Source organism: Mustelus asterias, chromosome 7 (genome assembly GCF_964213995.1).
Source record: "Mustelus asterias chromosome 7, sMusAst1.hap1.1, whole genome shotgun sequence".
NCBI lineage: Eukaryota > Metazoa > Chordata > Chondrichthyes > Carcharhiniformes > Triakidae > Mustelus > Mustelus asterias.
Window position 1 is genome coordinate 75,642,877 of NC_135807.1, and position 18,172 is coordinate 75,661,048.

The following is an 18,172-nucleotide window of genomic DNA, read 5'->3' on the forward strand; positions in this document are numbered from 1 at the left end:
TTACCCTGTCAAGCCCCATAAGAATCCTATATATTTCAATGAGATTACCTCTCCTTCTAAATTCCAATGAGTAGAGTCCCAACCTGTTTAACCTTTCCTCATAAGACAATCCCTCCATACCAGGAATCGTCCTAGTGAACCTTCTCTGAACTGCCTCCAATGAAATAATATCTTTCTTTAAATAAGGAGACGAAAACTGTTCACAGTACTCCAGATATGGCCTTATCAGTACCTTATACAGTTGCAGCAAAGCTCCCCTACTCATGTACTCCAACCTCCTTGACATAAGGGCCAACTTCCCATTAGCCTTCCTGATTACCTGCTGCACCTGTGTGCTAGCTTTCTGTGTTTCATGCACAACTACCCCCAAGTCCCTTTGTGTTGCAGCTTTCTGCAATTTTTCTCAATTTGAATAATTCTCTGCTCTTCTGTTCTCCCTTCTAAAATGAACAACTTCACATTTTCCTACATTATACTTCATTTGCCAACTTTTTGCCCACTTAACCTATCAATATTGCTTTGTAAACTGTTTCTCTCTCACAACTTGCCTTTCCAACTATTTTTGTGTTGTCTGCAAATTTGGCGACAGTACCTTTGCTTCCTTAGGGTTGGATCTTTATTTTGGACCTTGGAACCAGCCCATCTGCTGCTATTCTGTGGATCAACCCTTTTGTCCTGGATATGCTTGGGTTTGAAGTCATGGCAGATATAAGGCATACTTCCCAAGCTGCTGTCACTTAAATGCAAGGGATATTGAGTGGCTGACAGTGCATTCCATGTTGGTATGAGATGAGGACAAATTCGGTCAATGTGGAGATTTGTGGGTAATGCGTGATTTCTTACCCATTTGCGTTAGGGGAGTAGAGAAAAATCTAGATTTCTATTTTGTCAAATTCAACAAAGCTTTAATGTCCTCAACTATCCCAGTGTAACGGTGCATATTACATAATTGTCAAAGATATTTAATGTGTGCAATAGTAATTCCCAATTAACCATGGTTGCGGAGAATTTGGAGTTAACAAAATTCTGACAGATAAACCTGGTGTTGTAAGACTTCTTACTGTGCCTACCCCTGTCCAATGCCAGCATCCCCACATCACAGATAAAATGTAGCATGAGGCAGAGTGCTGAATGACTATTTGGAGTGATATTTTAAGAAAAACAAATGTTTAAATCCTGTTTCTATTTCTTATTGCTTTGACACTTTAGTGAGTTTGTCACCTGGTTGTTGGAAATTAAAGAGATCAGTAAACCTGAGGAAGGAGTTCACCTGGGCCAGGCATTGCTAGAGAACGGAATCATCCATCATGGTGAGTGATTGTGGGGTTAATATGTGTGCTGACTGAATTTATGGAGGGCGATGCAATCTTTGAAATAAATAAATAAGATGTAATATAATCTGTGAAGTGCCACTGTTAGCTATAATCTCAGTTGGTTTGAAGGAATTCTGTCAACGTCTGGAGTATTGAGAATAAATAGACAGATTTTCAAATTCCCACCTCGAGGGATTCATTTAGTTACAATAGCATGCTCATCGAGATTTGCCATTGAAATGGTAATTTGAAAACCATTTGACTCTTCTCTCTAGCATATTAACATTATCTGCTTTGGGATGTCCAGATGTTTCTCCTTTCTTTAAGGTTTGGGATTTTCCTTTAGCTTCCTACCAGTTTCAGAAAAGTTTCGAGTTACTAGGTGAATGGGACAGCAAGTAGAACAACACCTGAAATCCATTCCTAAAAATGGTGTAGTAACATAGGCCATAAGAAGAGCAGTCGGCCATTCAGCCCTTCAAGCCTGCTCTGCCATTTAATAAGATCACGGCTGGTGATCCCAGAAATACGTTGAGTGAGCCTCCTCTGGACCCCTAGTAAAGCACTTGTATTCTTTTTCAAATAAGGAGATCTAATCTATACACAATACTCTATCTAGATCTACTCTCACAAAGGCTCTGCACAGATGCAGCAAAACATCCCTACTTTTATATTTTACTCCCCTTGCAATAGACACCGACATTCCATTTGCTTTCCTAATGACTTGCTGTACCTGTTTATGAACTTTCTGTGATTCATGAACCAGGACATCCAAATCTCTCTGTACCACCAAGTTCTACAACCACTCTCCATTCCCAGATTATACTCCAATTACCAATTTTTTACCCACTCACTTAATCTTTGTAGAATCTTTATCTTCCTCGTGACAATGTACTTTCCTAACTATTTTAGTGTCATCAGCAAATTTAGTTACCGTATATTCAATCCCTTCATCCAAGCCATTGATAAACATTATAAATAGTTGGGGCCGAAGCAATGATTCACTAGTCACATCGTGCCAACCTGAAAAAGATCAATTTATTCTTACTCTCTGCTTCCTGTTAGCTAATCAATCCTACATCTGTGCCAATATTTACCCCCAGCACAATGTATTTTTATCTTGTGTAGTAACCTTCGATGTGGCACCTTGTTGAATGCTTATTGGAAATCCAAGTACACCACATCACCTTGCTTGTTACTTTCTCAAAAAATTGTAACAAATTAGTTAAACACAATTTCTCTTTCACAAAATCATGTTGATTCTGTCTGAGCCATTATGATTTTCTAAGTATCCTGCTATGACATCCTTAATAATGGATTTCTGCAATTTCCTATGATATGGAGATGTCGGTGTTGGACTGGGGTGGGCACAATAAAAAGTCTCACAAGCTTTCGATTGTGAAATCAAATGGACCTGTTAGACTTTAACCTGGTCTTGTGAGACTTCTTACTGTGCAATTTCCTAATGATGGATGTTAGGCTAACTGGCCTATAGGTTACTGTTTTCTGTCTCCTCCCTTCCTTAAATAAAGATTTTAAATTTGCTATTTGCCAATCTACTTGGACCCATCTAGAATCTAAGGAATTCCTCTAATAACTCAGCAGCCACTTCTTTTAAGACCCAGGATGTACACCTTCTGGTTCTGGGGATATGTCAGCATTCAGGTTGAATAATTTTCCCAATACCTTTTTTAAAAATATGTTTATTGAAAATTTTCTTATTTTACATAGCAAACAAACACAGATGCAGATCCACACAGTGCTCGCGAGTCCATTCCAACACGACTGGGCACAGGGCTCCCTGTGGCCAGGGAACAAGCCCTTGGTACCCCCGGCATCACCCCATCCAAGTCCCGTCTAATTGCACTGGTATTGATGGTAATAATATAAATCAAAAAGACAGAGGTCGTTTGACATCAGCCCTTCTCCTTGCCACCGCCGGGGTAAAATCTGGAAATATCAACAGCTTATTTTCCTGGTACCTCAGGGTGGTTGCCTGTGCTGCTTGCAGCAGGATTCTGTCTCGTGCTGAGGTGTAATGCACTCATGCAATAATGAGCCGAGGAGCTTCTCCTGGCCTGGACTTTGCCCGTAACACTCTGTGTGCGTGATCCAGAAGCGGCTAATCCTCACGTTCCAGCACATTCTTCAATAGTCGGGCGACAAAGTCTGTGATATTTGGGCCCTCGATTCCCTCCGGAAGGCCTATCAGACGGATGTTATTTTGTCTTTAGTGTCCTTCCATCTCATCACATTTCTCCCTTAGGAACTTAACCTCCGGTGTCAAATGAGTAACTTGGTTCTTCAGTTCGGAGATAGTGTTTCCACTAAATGCCTCCGAGTGCTCAAGCTCCTTCAAGCGGTTCCCATGGGCAACGGTGCCACCTTGGAGAAATTTAACAGATGATCCGAGCTTCTCTTTCAGCTCGTCGATCTTGGCCTGCAACTCAGTGGCCCACCGGTCCAACTTACTGTCTAATCTTTGCATGGCCTTCATAATAGCTTCTCCTGTCCTTTCGCTCAGCATGCCCTGTTCAGGGACTCCTCCAGGAGAGCATGGCAGGGTCCCTCCCTCTGTCCCTGTGGTCCCACTCTTCGATTTTGGTTTGCCTCCTGCCATTTTGCCAGTACCAGCACCCGTGGGCTTACCCATTTCCTCCAGCCTGGAGTGCTATTTCTTGGTCCACATATCAAGCTGTCTCACTGTTCGATCTACCAGGGTTCTTACATGGATTGCTTTTCACCTTACTTCACCCTTAACTGGGCGAACCAAAGCAGCAAAGGGTTCCCAGCTGAGCTGCAAGTTGCAACTCTTCTCCCTCACTTTAATTCACCCTTGGTTGGGTGAAAAAAGAAACAGCACAGTGTCCCCAGGTTGATCTGGCAGTTGCCATTTTTATGACACAGGAGTTCTTCCCTAGGCTGTCTCCCACCCTCAATCAATTCACACTTGACTGAGTGAAAAAACTACAAGATGGTTCCAGGCTGAACTGCAAGTCCCAACATGCCCCTCATTGAGCTCTAGCTGCAAAAAAAGCAATCCAAAAGTAGAAATAGCAGCTTGCAATTTGCAGCAGGACCTCAGTGGCTCCTGCTTCCCACCTTAATTCACCCTTTCTTGGGTGTAAAAAGAACAGAGAGAGAGTTTGCAGACTGAGCTGAAATCCACAGCCCCTCCCCTGCTGAGCGCACACAGTAAATTCCAACCGCCAGGAAGGAATCTAAAAATAACCCTTTCCAGCTAGACTTTCGAAGTTCTCCCTTTGCAACTGCACTCCAGGTATGTTTAAAGCTTGCTTGATGTACATTAAACTCTCTCTCTGCCTCAACAAACAGCTGGATTTCAAGAAGGATCTTGCCATCTGTGGATCATGCTTCCTCTCACACCAGCGCCATCTTTGATTCCCTAATTTTCCCAGTACCTTTACCCTGGTGATGGTGATTGGTTTAAATTCCTCCCTCCCTTTCACCTTTTGATTTGTAAGTATCTTTGGGAAGTTTTCTAAATCTTCTAAAATGAAAATGGACTTAAAATACCTGTTCAACACCTCCACCAGTTTTTTGTCTTACACATTAATTCCCCAGACTTGCCCTCTAGAGGGCCAACATTAGCTTTAGTTATTATTTTCCTATTCAAATATTTTTTAAACACTGATGGTAAAGTTTATGCATTAGTAGCCATTTTTCCCTCTTCATTCTCCCTCTACTTTCTCCCTCTTCATTATGTTTTTAGTCATTCTTTGCTGGCTCTTAAATTCTGATGTATCTTCTAACGTACCACTAATTTTTGCAGATTTGTACAATGTCAGGGGAGGCAGGGATGTAGTGGCATTGTCACTGGACTAGTAATCCAGAGATCCTGGGTTTGAATCCCACCACAGCAGATGGTGAAATTTGAATTCAATCAAAAATCTGGAATTAAAAAGTCTAATGACATTGAAACCATTGTTGATTGACGTAAAAACCCATTTGGTTCACTAATGTCCTTTAGGGAAGGAAATCTGCCGTCCCTACCTGGTCTGGCCAACATGTGAGTCCAGATCCATAGCAATGTGGTTGACTCTTAATTGCATCTTGGGGTGGGCAATAAATGCTGATCCAAGCAGCAATGCCCACACCCCATGAAGGATTTAAAAAATGTTTCTTTCAATTTGATACTATCTATAATTTCCTTATTTAGCTATGGATAATGCATCCTTCACAAAGAATCTTTCTTCTTGGATAAAGCTTTGCTGAATGTCTGATCGAAGACAGAGGGTGGTGGTGGATGGAAAATTTTCGGATTGGAGGCAGGTTGCTAGCGGAGTGCCGCAGGGATCGGTGCTTGGTCGTCTGCTCTTTGTGATTTTTATTAATGACTTAGAGGAGGGGGCTGAAGAGTGGATCAGTAAATTTGCTGATGACACCAAGATTGGTGGAGTAGTGGATGAGGTGGAGGGCTGTTGTAGGCTGCAAAGAGACATAGATAGGATGCAAAGCTGGGCTGAAAAATGGCAAATGGAGTTTAATCCTGATAAATGTGAGGTGATTCATTTTGGTAGGACTAATTTAAATGTGGATTACAGGGTCAAAGGTAGGGTTCTGAAGACTGTGGAGGAACAGAGAGATCTTGGGGTTCATATCCACAGATCTCTAAAGGTTGCCACTCAAGTGGATAGAGCTGTGAAGAAGGCCTATAGTGTGTTAGCTTTTATTAACAGGGGGTTGGAGTTTAAGAGCCGTGGGGTTATGCTGCAACTGTACAGGACCTTGGTGAGACCACATTTGGAATATTGTGTCCAGTTCTGGTCACCTCACTATAAGAAGGATGTGGAAGCGCTGGAAAGAGTGCAGAGGAGATTTACCAGGATGCTACCTGGTTTGGAGGGTAGGTCTTATGAGGAGAGGTTGAGGGAGCTGGGGCTGTTCTCTCTGGAGCGGAGGAGGCCGAGGGGAGACTTAATAGAGGTTTATAAAATGATGAAGGGGATAGATAGAGTGAACGTTCAGGGACTATTTCCTCGGGGGGATGGAGCTATTACAAGGGGGCATAACTATAGGGTTCGTGGTGGGAGATACAGGAAGGATATCAGAGGTAGGTTCTTTACGCAGAGAGTGGTTGGGGTGTGGAATGGACTGCCTGCAGTGATGGTGGAGTCAGACACTTTAGGAACATTTAAGCGGTTATTGGATAGGCACATGGAGCACAGCAGGATGATAGGGAGTGGGATAGCTTGATCTTGGTTTCAGATAAAGCTCGGCACAACATCGTGGGCCGAAGGGCCTGTTCTGTGCTGTACTGTTCTATGTTCTATGTTCTATCGCCTTAAAGGTCTGCCACTGTGCCCCTATCCCAACTTTTAACTTCGTTTCTCAGTTTACTTCAGCTAGCTCTGCTTTCATGTCCTTAGAATTATCTTTATTTAGGTTTAAGACACTAATCTTAGGCTCACACTTCACCCCTTCAAACTGAATGTGAAATTCTATTAATAAATGATCATTATCACCTAGAAATTCCTTCACTATGAGTTTTTCATTAATATTGCCTCATTGTTCATTATCAGGTCTAGAATTGCCTGCTCCCTGGTTGGTTCTAGAATGTACTGTCCAAATAAATTTTTCTGAATACACTCTATGAACATATTTTTCAGGCTACCTTTGACAATCTTCCGCCCAATCTATGTACAGATTGAAGTCACCCATGATTATTATGGTACCTTTCTTATACACTCCATTTATTTGTTCCTGAATACTCTGCCCTACAGTGTAACTACTGTTAGGAAGCTTATAAACGACTCTCACAATGACCCCTTGCCTTTCTGATATTTTTTTATCTCTACCCAAATTGATTCTGCATCTTGCTCTTTTGAGCTAAGGTCATCTTTCCCTACTGTATTGTCAGCCTTAACTAACAGAGTGACTCCACCAACAATGCAGGTTTTAGTTGTTGTCCTATTAGGTTTTTTATAGCCCTATTTAGTCACCTGTACAGAAGTACAGCTTTTCACTGGGGCTGTGGATTTCTGAATGGAAATTCATTTGTTAATGTGTGGAATACTGAAAGGGATGCAATGATTTCTCAGGAATGCCCAAGGTTAGTCAATCCTGTACTGATCAAACTCTTTTTCAATACCTGAGGGTCATAGAAACCCATTTGATCAAAGTGCAACCTGTCCAAACCCTCAAGTACTATCTTCACTCAAAATTGCTTTAGACAAGCTAATTATTGGACCAGTCACAAGCCACTTGGGAAGAAACGATTACGTAGTTGAATTTATTTATTTTAGACCTAACAGTGAGCAGTCATGAGATTCTAAAAGTGAAAGAGGGGAAGAATGTGGAAGAATGATCAACATTGGCTAAGGAGCCAATGGGCCTAGATTTTGTAGCCCTGTTTTCAAAAGAGTTGTAATTAGGGAGCACTGATCTCATGTGGAGATGGTGGTGAATATTTCATTCATATAGGTAAAATGATGAGCAAAAGGAACCTAACCTTAACCTTTGATGCCGTACATTTACACTGAGCTTCCAAGACTTCATTCAGCCTATTTGAGTTTTGTGGTGCTATCAACCAGTTCCGCCTCAGAGTTTGTATCCAACACCAATTGAGGTGGGTGCAAAAACCCCTATCTCTTCAGAGACTGACAATAAACCAGCGTCCTTAAGGCTCTTTCCAAGGCTTGCACAAATGACAGACATTGGACGTTGCAAGAGAAAGGCTGCTGGAAGCTGGTCCCTTCATCATGAAATGAGTAAATGAGTCCTTGCAGGCATTTTTGGATCTAGAGGAATCTTCCTTCGCTATCCATCCCTGAAATTAATTTCACTTGGAGAGTTCCTTGGAGGACTAATAGTTTGGGAGCTAGGGCAATTAAGTTAGTTGGCATAAAAGGTGTTGCGAAGTAATTATAAATAGTGAATGGTTTGCTGCCACATTTTGATAATTTTTTATGTGCAAAATAATCACAGATTGACTACTTTCGAAGAGAAAGTAGCTTTCCAGCTAGCTTAATCTCTGACTCTGAATGATGACAGGGGATGGTAGATGGTATGAAGGCAATCGTTTGAAATTTGATAGTATTTTGAGTAGATAGCAGGCAGGTATGAAGTGACTTTATTGGCTATGACAGCTTTTCTTCATTGCCAGCACTGAACTATCAATTACAACTTCCTTTCTGTGCTTGTTAGCAGTCTTTCTTCATGTTCTCTTTTGGCACCTCGAGGGCACCTTTCTCATGCTGTGGGGATGAAGGTCCTTACATCTCCATTCTTTATCATAATTGCTGTCAGCTTTTAGAAGCAACATCCTTTCTTCTTCACAATAATAGACAGCACGAAGCTGAGACATTAAACTGAGGCCTTGTCAACCCTTTTAAATAGATATAAAAGATCCATGGCATAAACTTGGAGGGAATTTGTCCCCAGTATCCTGAAATTCATTCTTGATCCCTCAATTAACATCAGAAAAAGAAAACCGATTACCTGTCCATTAACACATTGCCATTTGTGGGAACTTGTTGTGCGCAAATTGCTATGTTTTCTACATTAAAAACATTAACTTCATTTCACAAGTGCTTAATTGGCTATAAATCATTTTGCTTGCCCTTAGATTTTGAAAGGCACTGTATAAATAGTGTGCATTGTTTTTTTAAGCTGCACTGAGTCTGAATTTTTGGCTGTGCTGTTTTGCAGCGCTTCACCAGAGTTATCCAGGCACCCCTAAAATCAGATTTTCAAATGTCTATTATCTTCATAAAGGGGACCTGGATCTTATTGAGAGGATAATTTTAATGCAGTTTTGGTCCGGTGATTTTGAGGTGGTGAGTGTTGCCAGAAAATATGCTTATTCTGCCAGAAAACAGGAGGGAATTCAGAGGAAAATGAGCTTGTGATTGGATGATCACTTCAATGTTATATTTGCATATTTTAAGTTAGTGGTGTCCTCCCAACATTTTTTACTCAACTTGCCTGTGGCCTTTGCAGCATTTGTTCGATTGCTTGCGCCACAGTCTTAGTGGGACGTTGGTTTCATCTTGTTTCTTTTCTGGTGCTTCCACTCGTATCTGATGTTGTCCTTCACTGCCTTTCCACTCTTGATGTTCCTTATAGCTTTTCTTATCTCCTCTTTCAGTACCTCAGTTTCTAGTTGTTCTTCTTATAACTTCCAATCTTCTTTGTTTATTTTTTCTGGTTTTTCTTCAGTTTCCTGCAATAATTTGCAACATAATCTTCTGTAAATTTTCATTAGTAAATATTGCGGAGCAGATTCCGAGAATTTCTCAAACGTTGCGCGGGTTTTTTTGACATTATTGAAAAAAGTATTTGTTTATCTTCAGCTTTAATTTATTGTATGAGAGGTGCTTTGTTTGGGTGAACAAGCACTCTCTCATGGCAAAGGCAAAATACACACTTTAATTTGGTATTGCTATTACGCTGCGGATGTACTTTAAAATCTATTTTCTCTCATTGTAAACAATTTCTTAACTTTACTGCAGCAGCTCAATGTACAGCAATTAAAGGTTGAATAAAATTATGTGTAGATTCACTAAGCGACAGAGCACACAATCACTGTATGATAACATTTATCAGACTTTAAATGTTATCTGAGTTCATTCAAATCTGTGAACTGCTCACAGTGCTTGTTTGGAGGGCCAATGCAGACACCATGGGCCGAATGGCCTCCTTCTGTGCTGTAACAATTTGGTGATTCTGTGAAATTCAACCTTTGCTTTGTCTAAATGTAATTGGCATTTATAAGTTATTAATATTAAGATATATTTTCAAAATTATGATGGCAGAAATGTTATGCCAGATTATGCATACTTGATCTCAGAAAGTGACATTTATATTGGATCACGTTACTATTGTTAAATTGTTTAAACTTGTCAAAATGTTTAAATAATGTTTTAGTTGTGCACTACTTTGGGCATTTTTGTGGCTAATTTTTGACTAATATATTTTGGTATTCAGTAACAGACAAACACCAGTTTAAACCTGATCATATGCTGTACAGATTTCGATATGACGATGGGACATACCATCCAAGAAGTCAAATTCAAGATGTTATCTCCAAGGTACTGATTTCATAAGGAACCTACTGAGATTACATATTTGTATTTCATACAGGTCAAAGAGCAGAAGGAGCAAAATATAGAATTCATATCTGGTATTTTGTTTTCTTGGAAGTGAATATTATTTTTGATGGAAGTGATGCCAATAAAGATTGCCGCACACATATTGTACAGTTCTTCATATGAGAAGATATTGCTCTTTAATTTGCAGGATAACCATTAGTGTGTATTTCACTGACAGAGTTACTGACCTATTGGTAGATCTATCAGTGACTAGCCAAAATGTAATTGATAAAGTCGGCAGCCTTACGAATCACATCTGAAAGCAATTTTAGTAACAGTTAGGATTTGATTATTGACTCACGATGGATGTGTACTCAGTTGAAAAAGAATGTTAATGAGAGAAAACTGGGTGTCACAGTGGGTTCAGACTTGCCCTTTCATCTCTGAGATTATTTCTTTAATGTGTTTCAGGATGATGGGAGTAAAGGCTCCTCTTTCTGTTCAGAAAGATGGCATTTTCTACACTGAATAGTTTGGGAAGTTTTAACCGAGTTTCTTTGGAGTATGGGACAGCATCAAGCCATCCATAATTTGGCAAACTGGAAGTTGGCAGTAATGAAATACTTGCAATAACATGGAAGAAATCAAACCAAATTTGTAGTAGATGTTGTTCTAAAAGTGGGGTTAAGGTACATGTTGGAGCAGAATGCATCCTGTACTGGGGTGGCACGATGGCACAGTGGTTAGCACTGCTGCCTCAGAGTGCCAGGGACCTTGGTTTGATTCCTGGCTCGGCTCATTGTTTGTGGAGTTTGCACATTCTCCCTGTGTCAGCATGGGTTTCCTCTGGGTTCTCCAATTACCTCCCACAGTCTGAAAGATGTGCTGGTTAGGTGTATTGACACGAATAGGTGCCAATATGTGGCAACCTAGGGGAATTTCACAGTAACTTCATTGCAGTGTTAATGTAAGCCTTACTTGTGACTAATAATAAATAAACTTTAAATGATTGATACTTGATATATTGGTTCATTCATAGGGATGTACAGTATGAGGAAATTGACTGTAGCGAAATCAATAAAAAGATAGTACTGTGGAAATTCATGCAAGATATTCAGCACTTCATTGTTAAGGCTTCATATGTATACTGGATGTCCAAATTGGAAAATTATTCTATTCCCCATTTTTGACATCTTCACATTGCTTTAGGAAAAACTCAATAAAAACAACATTTTACAATTGTGATAATCTCCACAAGGTTCATGGGGAATCACTGCTTGATCTACCTATGCGGCTCATTGAGTATGAGTTTCCCTGGTAACAGACAGTAGCCTGCCCAGCTGGAACCATTACCTGAATCTTTTATAAGGCAGGCCGAGGACTGAGCCTGCTGAATGCAGTCTCAGGCAGGGACTAGTGTGTATACACCACGGCAGTGGTTTTACCCTGCATTCTGTAATGAATTAGGTTCCTTTCCAGTCTGGCTTCCTGAGTCATTACAACAATAACTAGATCACAGTATTTCCAGTTACATTTTCGTTAGGTTTAAAAACTGCCTTTCTATTTACACAAATGCATCTCTTCATAATTATTAGAAAATTATGAAAAAGTTGCTGATTAGTTTGTTGATTTTAGTTAATATTTCTTTTGAAATATGCACAATATTGCAGTTTATTCCACCTCAAACATGCTGTTTGGTTTAATATTGATATTTTAATGAATAAAGTAATTATTCTCAGCATCTGCTGTAGCATGGTTCAGTTTTAAACAAATTAATAAACGAATAGAATGTTTGCTATGTTCAGTTACATCTTAAATGTTTCCATGCAAGTTTACTTGTTCACATTTTTAGCAAAGTTGTGTATACATTCTGAAAGAGAGTATTTAAACATGTTTACAATGTTGCTACGTATAATGAAAAAAATATTCCTATGCGGTTGTAATGTCAATACCTTGGCAATCTAAAAAATAACTTGTGGAATCGCACAGCTTTAATCAGCAGAGTTAAAGAATCTAAAATGTGGTAAAACTTTCCCTATATCAATTCAACCTCTGGTTCAATTGGTAATTAAAAACAATAGAAATAATTCTGTATCTTTTGTCTAAAAGCCACTGAAAAATATACTCATGTATTGTACATAACCTCTTAGGTGTCCATGGCTAGACTTGGGCAGGAGGAGGAGAGGTGGTGCCTCCATCAGAAGCCCCCTTCTGTTTGGGGGCACCCCCCTCCCGCCCTGAAGACCGAGTGACCTCCAGACCTCCTACCTATTTCCAAGACCCTGGTCTTCCCCTCATCAACCCCCACCACCTCAGGCCTTCCCTACCTTCCCTGTCCTCTGACCCCTAACACTTAGCTGGGTCACCGGTTCCCAGTACTTAGGCTCTGGCAGATCTGTGTCGTGCCTTTTCCAGCCACTGCAGCAGCTCTTCCGGGCAAGACTTTCTCCCGACTGAGAGGCAAAGGGCCCGCCTTAATCCAATCAATGCTTAGTTGAGCGTAAAATGGCAATGGGCTCTGGATCAGTGGGAATGTCTCCCCAGCCAACTCTTTTGATGGTAGAAGTTTTGCCCTTGAAATCCAGAAGTTCAAGCTCATGTTATTCAGATGAACTCTCAAGAATTTTACATTTGCTGGAGTTATGTTTCACAAGGACGTACTATTGTGAACATTTTGGGTGCTCACTAGCTCTCCCAGATTTTTCAAGCTGGGTATCCCAGAATAGATTTGGTAATTCTGCTTACATTCTTTGTGGGCATCTTCATTACAAGTTTGCTATAGGCTTCACCGTCTGATTTTTTTTGTACTTGTGAACCTAATTTATGGAAATAGATGCCGTAAATGCAGAATTAATGATTTTCAAACAGAATGAATAAGCACATGTAAGCACTAGAAATGTGAACTGGAATAGACCAATTGGCCCCTCAAGCTTCCTTCACCATTCACTATGACCTTGGCTGATCTGATCTGGCCTTAACTCCACTTTCTTGCCTGTCCCTCATAACTCTTAACTCCCTTGTCAATCAAAAAGCCTTGAATGACAGACCCCTCCACTGTGGGAGAGAATTCCAAACACTAATGACCCTTTGTAAGAATAAAGACACATCGACTGACTGGGACTCACCAGATTACTGGCATACATCAAGCATCTGAGTGATGACACCCTGGGATGTTCCTGCCTCCGTCTGCCGTGGCTCTGAAAGTGTGATGTGCTCACCAGATTGTGACGCCCAAGGCTACTCTGGAGCCAGGTCCCACTGAGCTGTGTGTCCAAGGGTGTTAACTGAGTGCTGTGATGGTTCTCCAATATTGGGGTCAATAAATCTGTGCTGGTGTTGGGACTGGAATCAAGAATCTGGCTGGTGGATACCCTGAGCTGTTTCCCAGATGTGTTCACGAAAAAAGAAGAGGTAATTCTTGCATGACAAGGGCCTTTAGAAACAGGAGACATGACTCTCAGCATTGTTGCCTGCTGGCTGATGCATTGCTGGATCCTCACTTGATTCATCATCTCACCATCAGCTCAGGAGCAGTCAATGTCTTCCCTGGATGACTGGATGACTCTGTCCTCGAAGACCATGAGGACCTTCAGATCTGGCATCCCTTCACCTGTCTAGGATCTATCCTTCTTCTTGAGAGCCAGCTTCTCCTGCACAAAAACAGATAGAGAGAATGTAAACAGGACACGGACCAGGGCAGATGGGAAACATGGCATGTGTGGGTGGTGAATGGGACCAGTGAGGTGATGAGGACATGACCCCCAGGCGAGATGATGATGATGTCATTGGGAGAGTGAGTGGTTGTGTCCATTGAGCTGGGAGTGAGTGAGAGCCCTGTGGGTATGTAAAGGATGTGTGAGTATCTGAGTTTAGAGTGATGTGAAGAGTCGCTTCCCCTGGCAGATCGGAGGAGATCATTCATCCTCTTGTGGCACTGGATGGCTGTCTTCCTCTGCAGGGCATTGGCACTCATGACTGCTGCTACTGCCTACCATGCTAGGCAGTGACCTTGTTGGCTGGTTTTCCTCGTGAGCGTGGGGACAGCACATCATGGCAGGCCTCTGCTGTATTGAGCAGTCTCTCCAGGGACATGTCTGAAAATTTGGGGGTAGATTTCCTGGCAGCCATCACTTTCTGGTGACCGGTGAAATATGGTTGGTGCACGCTGGGGAGATCTTTAAATGTAGTGTCCTGATGATTACAGCGCTGAGGTGTGTGGTAAACCACTGTTAGCTTATTACCTGTATATGTGACATGCCTGGACACATCCCTGCCGGCCCTAGCTGAGACTCCTCCCCCCCCCTCCAGGTATAAAGGCGACTGCTCCCCACCCCCCTGCCTCAGTCTGGACCAGTTCATCGGCATGGGTGTGCTCCAAGTCTTTTGCTAATAAAAGCCTATTTGTTCTTGCATACAAACTAGTCTTTGCTCGATTGATGGTGCATCAAGGTGATGGCGGGGCAGATGGTATGAAACTCATGGCAGAACAGTTTTGGCACTAAGTGCCGCATAATATGGTGGAAAAAGCCACCATTGTCATTAGTGGGCTGAACGCCACATTTTTCCTGCCTGTCTGTGGCATTTGCCAATTTCCGGTAAAATCTCACCCTATTAATACCTATTTTCTTCACTGAGTACTGTTTATTTAAAATGAACTCCCCTCAGCTGATTAAGGCAAAATACTGCGGATACTGGAATCTGAAACAAAAACAGAAAATGCTGGAGAAACTCAGCAGGTCTGACAGCATCTGTGAAGAGAGAATGGAGCCAATGTTTCGAGTCTGGATCCAGACTCATGTGAATTCTGTATAATCAACTCGGTTTATTGGACAATTTGAGCAGAATTCTGCAGGGGCTTGAGAATTCTCCCAGCTATTTCAAAAGTAATGGTTGGATGTTAAAGACACAGGCCAAAGATCAGCTATTTCGTTAAAAAAAGTTGTATTTGTGCTTCATTTAGATGGAACTATTCCATCTCACATACCCAGCACTTGAAGAGCGAGCAACTCACTCTAGAATCATAGAATGTCTACAGTGCTGAAGGACGCCATTCGGCCCACCAAGTTTGCACTGACAACAATCCTACCCAGGCCCTATCCCCGCAACCCCACATGTTTACCCTGCTAATCCCCCTGACACTAAGGGGCAATTTAGCATGGCCAATCAACCTGACCCGCACATCTTTGGACTGTGGGAGGAAACCAGGGCACCCAGAGAAAGCCCAGGCAGACACAAGGAGAACATACAAACTCCACACAGACAGTCACCCGAGTTTGGAATTGAACCTGGGTCCCAGGCGCTGTGAGGCAGCAGTGCTGGCCACTGTGCTGCCACTTTGAATCAATGGATGGAATTTTCCAAAAAATTTCAAAGTGTTGTCCCTAGTGGGAAAATCGGTGACTATCCCCTGGGAGAGTGGTGCGATTCAGTTCGCAGTTCAACCACACTTGCAAATTCTTTTGGAGCCTGGGGAGATATTCACTGAATTCTCCGACACTTAGAATTTTTACTGGAGTGAGGAAGTGAATGTGTCGAGGACAGGGGTGAGGCGAAACATGGTAAGGTGGGCAGAGGAGGGAAAAGAAGGGAGGACGAAAGGAGTAGAGGGTAGAAGGAGAGCAGAGAGTGGTGATGAGAATGGGTTGGGCAGTTGGGATTGGTGAAGTTTAAAGGCTGGGCGCGGAGAGGAGGGGAGGCGGAGGTAGAGAGATGGATATTAAGGAGGGGAAGATTGGGAAAAGGTAGGATGGGGAATGAGAGGTATGGATGGGGAAGGGAAGTAGCAGAGACAAGAGAAGAATTGGGAGAATTTGGTTAGACAGGAGGAGCGAACTAGTGGAGTCAGAGGGCGGGGTCAGAGAGAGAAGAGGGAGAATATAAGGAGAGTAGGGGGACTGGAGGGAAGGAATGAGAGCATTAACAGTTTGTGCAAGTATGAAATTAAGGGGCAAAACTTGTTAGAAGATGAAGGAATATTGGGAAATTCTAAGAGGCTACAGTAATATAGTTCATGATGACAGTGAAGAATTAACTATAGGAAAGTAATAAACATTATCTTGTCAATTAATGTCTAAATGACTAGTGATCTTCTGCTAGTAAAATGAACAATGTTTTCTTTCATTTGACAGGGTGTGAGACTTTACTACCGACTCCATAGTCTCTTTACTCCTGTGATCAAGTAAGTAAAATTAAGTATTATTTCAATTTTAGTTTTAATTTGAATGGAATTATAATCAAACTTGCCATATGCAGTGTGCCAGATAGACATTTAACTGGCTTGCTGACTTCTTTAGAATAATTTTCTTCAAATATTTGTTTTAAGAATTAACATGAAAAGGAAATTTGAATTCTGGTGTATTATTGCGGATTAGTCCAAAATGTTAAATTTTTGTACATATTTCTTACCTGAGACATTTAAATTCTGTGAACCTTAAGGGCAATATTTCTAGCAGAAGAATACAAATCTGACCAAGGATTGGTTTCTCAATCCAAATATAGTAAATATTTGTAAAATATTCCATTATTAGAAAAATTACAAAGTTTTAAATATTGTAAGAGACAGTACTGAACTATTAATTGTTACTGGATATGAAAAATTGCTTTGGCCTTCCACAGTGCTGCCCCTTTATTTATAGAAACAAATGTGTTTCAACATCTAGTACATCTAGTTGATCATCTGACAAGGTGAGAAGTCAGGTGACACAGGTATTGTAGTGTTTATGGTCATGAGCTCAATTCCTATAATTGCAATTGAGAAAGTGAACTCAATAATTCTCGTAATTCATGGACTCGCAACAGGAGTGTGTTCTCCATAACTACTGGATGGTAATAAAAACCTAACTGGTTTACTGAAGAAGAGAATATGTCACTTTGTGCCAGGCCTACATGTGACGTAAACATGTTCTTTTATTGGCTCATGGGATGTGGGCATCATGGCAAGGCCAGCATTTATTGCCCATCTCTAATGGTCCTTGAGAAGGTGGTGGCATGCCACCTTCTTGAACTGCAACGGTCCATGTTAGTGTGAGTCCACCGAGAGTGCTGTTAGGAAGGAGTTCCAGGATTTTCACCCAGCAATCATAAAAAAGTTCCAAGTTAGGCTTGGAACTTGCAGGTGGAGACATCCCCATGCATCTGCTTCTTTGTCCTTCAACATGATAGAGGTCGTGGGTTTGGTCGTGCTATCAAAGGAGCCTTGGTGCAGTGCATCTTGTGGATGGTACACACTGTTGCCACTGTGCGCTGGTTGTGAAAAGAGTGAATATTTAAGGTGGTGGATTAGGTGCTGATCAAGTGAGCTGCATTGGCTTGGATGTCAGCTTTCTTGAGTGTTTTTGGGGCTGTATTCATCCAGGCAAGTGGCGAATATTCTACTCTTGAATCTCAGTGCCCTCTGACATGGCCTAACAAGTCACTCATTTATGAAAGAATACCAACAAACAGATTCATAAGCAAAGTATTGGATTGTCCTATGTAATGCCAGTGTAGAAATGTTGTCAATCACTGCATTGGTTCAAGGAGAACGTTGACCACCGCTTGTCAGGGCAGTTAGGTTCGGCAATAAATGTAACATTAAAAAAATACACCACTTCAATATTAAACTGTATTTTTTTTTGTTTGAAGCAGAAAAGAGTGGAAGAACAAAATTGCTCGCTCCTGTTCCTCGATTTCTGATTTATTAATAGAAGCTAACTATTACAACTTTCACAAAAGCTTTTTCCACTAAAGTTGAAGTTTATGGTTACAGCATCCTTGAATGTTTAAAGTGTGGAATAGTCCAATTCTTCCTGTTGGCACCTGTTGATG

General features: G+C 41.4%; 1 protein-coding gene across 1 annotated transcript in view; it reads left to right on the forward strand.

The window, feature by feature from the left end:
- The window catches only part of prex2 (phosphatidylinositol-3,4,5-trisphosphate-dependent Rac exchange factor 2), a 416,168-nt gene that overhangs the window by 156,391 nt on the left and 241,605 nt on the right, over window positions 1-18,172 (forward strand). The window contains exons 11-13 of the mRNA XM_078217095.1: window positions 1,210-1,310; window positions 10,263-10,366; window positions 16,495-16,544. Of these exons, the coding sequence (XP_078073221.1) occupies window positions 1,210-1,310; window positions 10,263-10,366; window positions 16,495-16,544 (255 nt within the window). The remainder of the gene's footprint in view (window positions 1-1,209; window positions 1,311-10,262; window positions 10,367-16,494; window positions 16,545-18,172) is intronic.